This window comes from Citrus sinensis, chromosome 3 (assembly GCF_022201045.2).
Source record: "Citrus sinensis cultivar Valencia sweet orange chromosome 3, DVS_A1.0, whole genome shotgun sequence".
NCBI lineage: Eukaryota > Viridiplantae > Streptophyta > Magnoliopsida > Sapindales > Rutaceae > Citrus > Citrus sinensis.
In genome coordinates this window covers 44,573,849-44,585,231 of record NC_068558.1, presented here as the reverse complement: position 1 = coordinate 44,585,231, position 11,383 = coordinate 44,573,849, and the positions used below count along the sequence as shown (strand labels likewise).

At 31.2% G+C, this 11,383-nt stretch overlaps 1 protein-coding gene across 4 annotated transcripts; it reads right to left on the bottom strand.

The window, feature by feature from the left end:
• Positions 1-4,183: 4,183 nt before the first annotated feature.
• Positions 4,184-7,180, bottom strand: LOC102615611 (receptor-like cytosolic serine/threonine-protein kinase RBK2). Of its 4 annotated transcripts, none has more exons than XM_006479757.4 (9): positions 7,036-7,180; positions 6,360-6,427; positions 5,914-6,274; positions 5,577-5,828; positions 5,328-5,482; positions 5,150-5,229; positions 4,932-5,067; positions 4,672-4,821; positions 4,184-4,568 (listed from the first exon to the last, which is right to left on the bottom strand). In XM_006479757.4, the coding sequence occupies exons 3-9, from the start codon at positions 6,254-6,256 to the stop codon at positions 4,458-4,460; spliced, it is 1,227 nt and encodes a 408-aa protein (XP_006479820.1). In that variant the 5' UTR covers positions 6,257-6,274; positions 6,360-6,427; positions 7,036-7,180; the 3' UTR covers positions 4,184-4,457. The 4 variants fall into 4 exon arrangements, with proteins under 4 accessions (XP_006479820.1, XP_006479819.1, XP_006479818.1 ...); XM_006479756.4 differs by lacking the exon at positions 7,036-7,180 and adding an exon at positions 6,832-7,016; XM_006479755.4 differs by lacking the exon at positions 7,036-7,180 and adding an exon at positions 6,731-7,015.
• Between the last annotated feature and the right edge of the window lie 4,203 nt (positions 7,181-11,383).

Here is an 11,383-nt window from a genome sequence, read left to right as displayed (position 1 = left end):
ACGCTGACGTTGATGGACAAATAATGATGGTTTCTTTATTTATTTTTGCACCAACGGGCCTGTCTGCGTGAGAAAATGGGCCGAAGTTTGGCCCTACTACCCGTTTTGCTGATTTTTTTTTTTTTGTTAATTTTTAGCAGCCCTGCAATTCCTTTTAAACTCCTTTTGTTTTGGTCAAGACCTACTTTAATTCTAAAACTACCTTCTTCCTCTAAATTTATAATGGAAATTTAAAATAGACGAATACATTGACAAGCGTAAGCGCACATGAGATGAGCGATGGCAAAATATTGGGCCCAGGCAGACCTGGCAAAGTCAAAGCCCAGCCTCGCCTTAGCATGTCTTTTGTCGGGCTAAGTTTGGCCCTGCTTAGGTCAACCTTTTCTCGAGACCAGGCCAAAAAAATTGTTTTTTAGATTTTTATTATATTTTACAAATTCATAATTCATAAAATTAATTTTTTTGTTAAATTAGACTTTAAAATTTGGGCTTAAATAATTTAAACTTGAAATATATGTTATGGGTTAAATATACATTAAAAGGATTATTTTAATCAAAATAACAATAACACACATATACGTACATATGTATAATTTTTTAATCATTGTTCGAGCTTTCAAGTGGGTGAAACCCGATTCTAGGCCGACCTCGATGAGAGAGAGAGAGAGAGAGAAATACTGGCATAGTGATGTGGATATAAATAGATGTAAGACCTAAACTAAAGAGAGAAATATAGGGGCTTAAGTAAAATTATTTAATCCTTTAATGTAGTTATGATAAGAAAGGGTTTTATAAGGATATAAAAGGATTGTAATGGTCCCACTTTTTTTTTAATTAGTGTTTAATCATTGTTTGGATAAGTTATTTGTTGTCCTCGTTGCCTGCTGACTTGGTGATCAAGCTTTAACCTAATCCACGGGTCATTAATTCACTACGATTATTGGTTAACGCATTTATGTTATCTCATTTTCGGTGTTTATTGAAAGATGATGAACTACTGTTTCTTCACCTACGACAGCCAGTAGGTGAATTGGTAGATTATGTTAATTCATGAAGTATTTCTCTTATACCTTATTAGATTTTAGAGTGTGCAGCTGTTGTCGTTGTTTTTGCTTCTTCTTTTTTTTTAATTTTATGAATTCGTTGAAAATTGAGTGATGTTTACAGTGTTCGGCTTTTTCCCAATCATGGCTTCGAGTGCATGTCCTAATTGTTGTACAGTAAAAATCCCATTACAATTATAATGTTGGAACTAATTATTTTTATTAACAGTTAATACGATGAGGTTATAATTTGATAGAGGCGCGATCACAAAAATTATTGATTTGACCTAGATACCTTTAATCCGAATATAAGAAAGGTAAAGTATATACTAAATGAATCTTATTCGAAGTGAATATGCATGTGAAGTCATTTTAAAAGTTTAAACATTTTCAGTCTCTTAACATTTTTCTCTCAATGTAATCTTTATAAATATTATACAATAATCTAGTAACAACTCTAAAAAATAAATTATTATCACAAGTAACTTTTAAAAAATATTTCATCTCGTCTTTAATCTTTAATGTGACATAGCATTTTTTTTTTTACAATATACAGATAATTATTATTTTGTGAAGGTAAAATTCTTAAGATGGGATTAAAAAATTATAAATTATTATAATATGAAGTTTATTCTTATTTATAATAGGCCCAAATTAGAACATAATTTTTTTATGACTATATAGTGGTTATTACTATATAAAATATCATTACAAAGAGGTTTTAATATAGTTGGAATTTTAATTGGGTTTTTCTACAGAATTAAGAAAATAAAAATAGTCCATTTTTATAATTGAACGTGTAATTAAGTTGATCACTATTCTACTATTGATTGTGTTCTTGTTACTCAATTCTGGCGAGATAAAGTATACATTAACGTGAATCAATACCAACTATATTTCATTTTCAAATATCTTTGATGAAAAGCTAACAAAGTTAGAATATAAATTTGCATATTGAAAGAGATTTAATCAATTAACGATTAACATGTGTTTGGTAATAATTGATTTTTTATAATATTATTAATGAGATAATTTCACACCATTAATAAAGGAGTGATACTTCACATCTTTTGGGAGATAAAGATTGTATCTCAATCTATCATCATTTGTCCTTTAACCATCGAAGGTATGTAAATTTGATCTTTAATAGTTGTTACTTTATTAGTCATACCAAAAAGTAATTTTAGATTTATGTAAATTTCAGATTATGTAATTTAACAAGATCTATCAAATTATACCAACCATTAGATAAATTCAAATTTGATGAATTCTATTACTTTTCATTTTTGAATAGATAATTAATTCTATCATAAATTTTGAAGTGTTGATGGGACCTAAACTTTAAGTTCCTCGTGAAATTATTTTTATTCAAATATTTAAAATAAATTCAACCATTTTGAGTCTAAGTATTCGATTTACATGATTAAAGTTTTTTATTTTTTATTTTTATAAAAAAATGGGTCAAATAATGATGAATATGAGTTGATTTTGAAACGTAATATTTAAATAAAAATGATAATAAATTTTAAATTAAAACAACCTAATCCAAGTATTAAGGTTGTGTATGGTATTGCTTTTAATATTTATTTTATAATAAAGAAATAATTAATTTTTAGTGATTATAAAAAAAATTGGTAACTTAATTTAAAACTAACATATAAAGATAACCAAAACAAAAAGTGAAATTGTCATGTATCACTTATTTGTCATGTATAATGTGTGATTATAAACATTATGAAATATATACATGACCATTCCCAATTTTCTAAAAAGGAAAAATAATAACATTACTTGTATTTTTAGACAATTATCCAACGGTCACTTGTGTTTTTCTTATTTTTGAAAAAGTACATAATTCTTCTTTTTTTCTTGGTTGAATTCCACCTGAAGTTATATTTTCTTACATTTGTTCACCTCTGTTTGTATGTTGTTAAGAGAATTAACGGAATATTCAACAAATGACATTTTTACCCTAGAATGTAAAATTACAATTTTATATGTTATCACTCTCCAAATTGCAATATTAAAATTAACTTCACCATGCTGCATGCTGCCTTTATAATTTATCCATTTCCTTCTCTTGCCATGCCATCAAGAATCACATCTACAGCCTGAATCGCTTGCTTGCAACGCCCCCCACATGCTTTGAATTACGATTGTGTGGCAAGAGTCACGAGCCAGCGCCCTTTCCCTTCTTCGCCCTAAATTTCTCTATTTCTTTCCCTCATATCTCCTCTCTCTGGTCACCGCTACAACCATGATTAACTCCATTTACTATGTCGTTAACAATAGACGCTTCACTCTCCAAATTGCCATTGCCTCCATTAAGCTTATGTGGAATCGTCTGTTAGTCACCACAACTTGCATCTACGATGTGCTATTGTTATAGTTAGATGAACATGTGAGAGGATAGAGATATTATAATCCGACTTGGGTTGGGTGTAAGCGGCATTGTTTTTATTTTACCTTTTTCCCCTTGATAAAATGCTATAAACTATTTGCTATGCATGTAAAATTATAATTTTACTCTTATAATATCAACAAAGTTATAACAGTGTACAGACGAAAGTGGATAAGTGAAATAAAATATAACTTTACGCAAAATTTAATAAAAAAATTATTTTTTTAAAAAAAACACAAAAAATCAAATGGTCAGTAGATAATTTTCCCTCATACTTTTGGCATTAGCCCGCTTAGTCTACGGTAATAACAGTAATGATGCAACCGCTGTGGGACCCTAATTTCTCTTTTTTTATTTTTTTGAAAAAGTTTACTTTACAATTCAAAAGTGGGAAACGAAGATTTTGCACTTCCTTACTTTTATGAAGCCGAACTAGGAAATAAGGGCTGGCGACGCATGTTACCCTCTTATGTTCCTTGTAAAATGAAAATGCTCAGCCAAAACCAACACCAAATGCACCCCAATGATTTGAGTCGAAAACGATGACCTTAATTTATGATAAAGACTAAACCCCTGAAGGCCTGAACAACAATGATTAGGCATTTCCGATTCTAGATCCGCATGGAATTTTCAGAATACTGAAAGCTGGTAAGAACCCATATTTTCCATCTCCGAGTCCAAAATGGACCCGGAAAAGTCCAAGTTCCCCGAATCCGGATGTCGACCCTGCATTGGCGAACATAAAAATCATTTGGATTATCAAATTTCTTTATAAATTGATTTGATACACGGGGTTTTCCAGTGTATGTCCGGGTTCTGAAAATTCATCCGGATACCGCATTTATGTACATTATTTAAAATATATAACGAATTCTCACTATCAAAAAAAAAAAAAAGAATTCTCATCATTTACCCTCAGTCCTAGTCTCCTGCACTAATATTTCTTTTGCTCTCTCATTCTCCTTTGAATTTTTCTTAAATATGTACAAAAAGCAGGGGTGATAAATTCGTTTTCATTTTGGTGCGCTCTTAAGCTCTTCACGGAGAGTTTTTCGTAACAGTGGTGACCGACATTTTGTCATGTACTTCAAGCAGCAAAGATTGCCCCTGAGTAGCTGTACCACCTGCAAAAAGCCATGTTCCAATTTCCAACGTTCAATCAAATGATCATCAATGGAATTGGACTTGGAGACTCAACAGTTTTGCCACCACCTTTACTTAAATTACCTGACTCATTTGGGGCCGTCGAATTGAAGACTGTTGTATACACAGCGAAGCCGCCAATAGTACCAGATTCATCTGCCGGGTATCGTACTCATCTGCTAGGGAGGCATCAACTAGCTCTCTAATTTCATTCCTCTTTATCATAGGCCTTGCCTACAGTTCAAGACAAACAGATATTTTCAATTTTTCATTATCATGCCTGCTTGCATGCGAGTGGGCAAAAAATCAAAAATTAAAGGACAGTTTATAAATGAATGACATACCCATAATACAAGGCTTTGCTGAGAGTAATCAAGAGCTCGGCGTCCTGTGACCAATTCCAGTAGTAATACACCGAAGGCAAAGACGTCGGTCTTTTCATCTACTATCCCATGCATTAAGAACTCAGGAGCAAGATAGCTGCAATTGTGAGAAACCAATGAATATGCAGGTGAAACATCGTTTCAAGATTACCAATGGAGGAAGGTTTAGCTTTACTAACCCAAACGTGCCTTCAACTTTTGATATTGTGTGATGAGTCCATTGCTCAGGTAGCCATTTCGCTAGTCCAAAATCACAAATCTGCACAGTACCGCCATCAGTTACCATTTTAAACTACAGATACATATAATGTCTCTAGTAGACATATTAAAAAGTATGTAGAAGTGTTTAAAGAATACCTGAGGCTCGAAGTCCTCAGTGAGCAAAATATTGGCAGCTTTAATATCTCTATGAATGATTCTCCTCTGACAGCCCTCATGAAGATAAAGTAAGCCTTCGGCTACCCCTAACGCAATCTTATACCTGATACCCCATTTCAGTTTCTCCTTCATACCTGCAATAAGGAGACAGATTCGTATTTAATTGATAAATTTCTTGTGAAGCTGTTATAAGAAACTCTAGCGCACAAAAATGTTAAAAAGACTAACCATAAAGGAGAGAAGCTAAGCTTCCATTAGGAGACAATTCAAGAACAATGTGCATGCCTCCTTCAATCCCATATCCTAATAACTTAGCAGTATTAGGATGATCGACATGAGCCATAATCCCAAGCTCCGATAAAAAGTCCGCTATAATCTCATCTGCTGTACCTCTTGTTAGCCGTTTGATTGCCACAAGCTGCCCATTTCTCAAACGCCCTTTGTAAACTTCAGCATAACCTCCCTTTCCAATCAAATTTTCTACACGTACAGAAGCCATGTTAAAGTTAATACCACAATCAAATTATAAACACCCAAAAGGAAAAATCGTATTACAAGTTCACACCGAAGCTGAAATTGTTGGTGGCGGATTGCAGCTCATAGAGGGAGAAAATCTTCTGGGGAGACTGTGAATCGTAGGAATTTACAAAAAGATTCCTCGGCATATCAATGCCCTCTCTCATACTACTGCTTCTTCTTATTGAAAGCTTGAGGGGATACAATGTGACTAATGATTTCTTCGATTTGTTTCTGAATAAGTCGTAGAATAAATGCCAGCGAGAATTGGATTTGGATTCCGGCTTAGTTTCAGAGCATGGTTCTTTTGAAGAACATGTTTCGGAGTCTTCGCTTCGAAAATAGTCCTCAAGAACCCCAACCGGCGAGCATGAATCTTCCTTCTTCTCCATGTCCAGATATTATAAAATCTGAAAAGATGAAAACTCAAATTTTAAATTCTAAATTATTGATTTGTTACTATTAAGCGAGAATTGAGAAGGATTAAAATTTTACCTGGACCAGAAACAGGGAATGAGAACAGAGCATTCTAAATTCTGTTTCTTTGTCCCGTCCTCTTATCTCTGCAAATTTGATCAGCAGACATAGAGAGTAAGCATGATAAATCAAACGAAATTTAACACTACAGAAAATAATTGATAGAGCAAAAACATGGGGAAGATAATAAAAACTAACGCTAACGTGAGTGCAAAGATATTGAATTGATGGAGGTTGCAGAAAAAGAAGAACAAGAAACAGAAATAGGACTCAAACTTTTGTGATACAGAAAACAGGAAAACAATTTATACCCATGATTTGAAACACAATAAATTGACAAAATATGGAAAAAGAATATATGCAATTAAGATACACAATTTGAGACATACCAGTCAAAAAAGAAACTAAAATATTCCCCAGATGGCAGAAAACAGAGAAACAAGAACACAAGAAATAGAAAGCAGAGGAGAGAGGAGCGGTGGACGGATACCGAGTCGGAGTTACTCAACCGCTTAAAAGACAAACTGGTTTCTCAATTTTATGCCATGTTAGTAAACTGGTGTTCAGATGTTTTTTTGTTTTTTTAAAAGAAGAAAAGATTTTAGCTTCATAATTTAAAAAACGTGAAAGTGAAATATTATTAGAAAATAAAAAACAAAAGCAAATAGTGGATGCTGTAGAGCGAATGGCTAACAAATTCTTATCCATGTCCCAGTAAGCTTCGATGGTCAGAGACGATTCTTTCTACTTTCCAAGTTTCAACTTTCAAGTTTCGATACTTCAAGATGTGGCGTGCAGGGATCATTCTACCACGTGAGCTTCCTTCTTTTTTCTTTTTTTTTTTGACAGATTGGGTTCAATTTGCATTCAAATTTTGCTTGCACGTCCTAAATACAATAAACAATACAACTTGTCCTTGCACGCACACCATTTGTACTACGACTTTGAAGTTTTCGTTGTTTTGTTCTTTTAACAAATATATAAATGTGTGAGTCAATTTTAGATTATCTCCTCTTTAAATGATTCCTTTATTTTCAAAATTTTTAATTTATCTTTGTTTTTGTTAATAAGATTAAAAAATCATCAATCCACTCTTATTCTCTCTTTTTTTTTTTGAATAAAAATAAAAGTAACTTAAGGTTTTTAAAGATAAAAAGGTGATTAAAAATTAATTAATTTTCAAGGAGTAATCCAAAATTTGTCCAAGATGAAAGTTGAAAATCAAACAATTTTTATGTAATTATAAAATAGCTCTGTTATTCATGAACAATTTTGATGCTCTTACTTTTGCTTTTTTCGAATATAATATTTCACAACTTAATTGTTAGTGTTGGGTTACTAAACATTAATACATGAATAAATAAATAAATAAATAACACTGCATTCATATCTCATTTATTATTATTAGTGTCATTGTTGTGGACAAGTTTTTAAATGTGCCCTCGAACTTATAGAAAACTCTAGCTTTTATGATTGAAACACTTAGATGTCACTAATTATACCAAATCATAAACATAGAATAAGTTAATTATTAACCGAGGGGGGTCATATCACACATGATGCCTTAAGAATGTATCAATCTCCGGTTTAAATTATATTTTGTAATCACTTGCTTCACAATGATTGCAAATATAAATTAAACAACTAAAATTGTTATACACAAAAATAAATAAATAAATAAACAAAAGCCCCACGCAAGGAATCAAGATCGTTTGTGCAGAAATGATTTTCGGACATCCTTAGCCCGCAAATAAAGAGATATAATTATTTTACGGGCAATCATAACATCTATATATTTATATATATATATATATATATATATACAATCTATTATATTTTTCTTCTACCAATTGGCATTATACGATATGAAATGATTGAAATTTTTCGCTTCTATTTTAAGCATGTGATTTCAGATTAGCTGTCAGATGATATTTTTGGGTTAGTTTATAAATTTTAATTTGGTTGATTCGAATATAAGTAGTGTCAACGAGAATTTGTTTACGGTTGGTGACTCCGTCTCGGTGGCTTATTTTCATCTTACGTTTAAATTCAACGGTCATGATATACTCGGCACTACTCCATCTTTTACCATTTTGGTAAATTTAATTGCAATAGTTTTGAAACGACCCACAAAAAAAAAAAAAAAAAACTTACCGTGATGTCCGTTTGAGAGGTGCTTGTTGAATACTTTCAAGATAATTGTTTTGTTTTGTTTTGTTTCCTCGAAAAAAGAAATCTTATTTTTCACTTTTTTTTAATCTAATTGTGGATACCTAATCCTTTTATTATCTACGTTGAATATTTGAATTTCTTTATGTGTATTGTATGATTATATTTTCTTAGCATTTATAAGTAGAGTAGTTTTTTTGTCAGGAATTTTAAAGTGCGGGAAAGTCCGGGAAAGCTTTAAAACCAAGTGGTTTTAAAGGTTTACAGTTTTAACCCTTTAAAACCATGCAGTTTTAAAGGCTTCTCACATTTTCCCACACTTTAAAATTTTTGACTGGAACATTTCTCTTTATAAATAAACATATTTTGATAAACTTATGATACACATATCACAATCTCATTTACATCAAAAGATCTAACTCAGGCTCAAATACATTAGATAAGAAGTGTAAAGATTGGGTCTTCGGGCCCACAACGAGCCTGGGCTAAGCTTGGGATGGGTTGAGCTTTTACTTTTTTTTTTCAAATTTTTTAAAAATTGTTGTAAAATAATCAATTTATTATAATAAATAATGAATTAAAGAAAATAAATATTTTAAAATAAAATAACAAATAAAGAAAATAAAGTAAATAAAAGTTTAAAAGTTTAATTTTTTAGTATTGGATTCTCAAATTTAAGCACTCTCTTAACTAATTAACACTTAAAAGTGAGTTTAGTATTATAATTTTAAGTTTTTTGATTCATTATTGATATATATATATATATTATGAATTTACACTTACTTTTTTTATTTTTTCATTATTTTTCAAATGTGAATTTATTATTCTAATTTATTAATTTATTTTTAAAAAAAAAACATAGAGAGCTTGGGCCTGGCTCGGGCATTTTTTAAGCTCTTGCCCAAGCCCTCATGTGCGCGAGGTCAGGTCAAAGTCCGTGAGAATGGGCCGGGCCAACCAGACTTTTTTGTCATCCCTAATCTCAAGTATCTGGAATTTCTTTTTGAATATTATATTGATGATCCGATCCGCAAGAACCATGATTGGGAATTGTTTGATTGTCTTTGAGAAGCAAAACATTATGAACTTGAATTCGGGACATCTATTCGAAATCTTAAAGAGAGATTGAATTTGTTATCTCATTTTTATTTTTTGTGAAAAAATACCAATTGAAGTGTAGGGTTTCCTCTAACAACATGGAGCTGGGTCAATCATTCAATCAAATGATAGGGAGTGTTTTTCCCATATCTTCTTGAGAAATAAGTAGGTTGCAAAATTGTGCTCAATTTCATATGTGGCAATTTCGCCAGAATCTTTTCGTTAGTTGGGGGAAGAATCTGGACGAATGGGAATACTATTTCAATTAGTATTACGAAAAAAACTTATTTTCAAGAGCATGATACATCCAAGACATGAGGTTATTTTCAAGCACATTTTATTCGTTTTCTTCATATTCAAACAAAATAATAATGATGATGATTAAAAAATATATATATTATTAGTAAATGCTACAAAATAACCTATAATTTGTATTTAATGTTGTAATCTGAAACAAGACAAAATGGACTCTTCTCTTTATTTTCTTCTCTTCACCGTCCAACAACATGCACGGATGGGTCCAAAAAGATTATGTATGGAGTATGGACCGACAAGCTCACCAAATTTGAGCACTCTGTGAATACGCCAGTTTCTATTTCAATACGATAAGTGTAACAACTTTTAATTTGTAGTTTTGGGTAATACGCCAGTTTCGTATTACTTCAAAGTTGAAACTATGAAATTCAAATCCATATGTTTCTAATTCGTTCTTTATATGATTGTCACTCTCGATACCCATATCAATTTTAAACAGAAAGAATTCGTGTCATTTATTGATTATTCAAGAGATAAATTTGCGATCGGAATTTGAGATTGTCGTTATTCAAGTTAGAACATCACACGTTTCATGCATGAATTAATTAATGAGCAATATAGAATAAAGTTTCATGTCATGACAAAAATATCTCATTCATTAAAATTTTTTCTTTTTTGGGTATACCGTCTTACTATAATGTATCATTTAAAATGTGAATGCAAAATTTGTGTGTATTTGATGATTTAAGTCTTGATATTTTTATGTTTAAGTTAATTGGTCCTAAGTTGTTGAGACTTGTACGTTGAGTGATGTGCTAATTTAGAGTCAGGCTTATTGTCAATTTTATCTTATCGTGTCCAAAATCAAATAAATGTAAGCACACACAAAATAGGGATAATGATACATTGCCTAATAAATAACGAGATGTTGTAACTAATGAATATTATTGGACCTAAAAGATTAGATTGCATTGCTTGATCGGTTTAGTTGGTGTCTCAACTTCAATTTTACATTTCTCTTTGTGGCGAAAATCACATAATTGATGCATGGGAAAACTTTATTGGTGACTATCACTAATTTTTTTCCCCCCCTCAATTATCCGTGCAATTTATGATTAAAATAATACTTTAACTTTTATTTGTTAAAAATTGGTGGAAACTCAAGCACCACAATATGGGCAATCAAGTGCTGCCTAATGAGCAACAAGGAATTGTGCCCATGAAAATAATTAGACTGATTTCCAATTTCAGTGTTAATCGGCTACTATTGGAGCTTGAGAAGTACTGTACACATTAGTAAAGTGTTTGAAATTTTATTTTCTTAAATTTTAACTCGGTAATAATAATTTATGAGTCTTTGAGATTTTATACGGTTTGTCCATTTGAATTAGATCAAAAAAGTACTTTAATATGAGTCCATGTATATGTATATATAGACTTTGGATTAAACCCTAATTGATATTAAGTTATAATTTTTAAGGCACAGTTGTTGAAAGAAAAAAATTGTAATTATAAAATAA

Coding starts and splice junctions, on each gene's coding strand:
- LOC102615611 (XM_006479757.4), bottom strand. CDS start 6,256: ATGGAGAAGAAGGAAGATTCATGCTCGCCGGTTGGGGTTCTTGAGGAC. Junction 5,230..5,327: donor CTGAGGACTTCGAGCCTCAG/GTATTCTTTAAA, acceptor GGTACTGTGCAG/ATTTGTGATTTTGGACTAGC. Junction 5,068..5,149: donor AAAGTTGAAGGCACGTTTGG/GTTAGTAAAGCT, acceptor TCACAATTGCAG/CTATCTTGCTCCTGAGTTCT.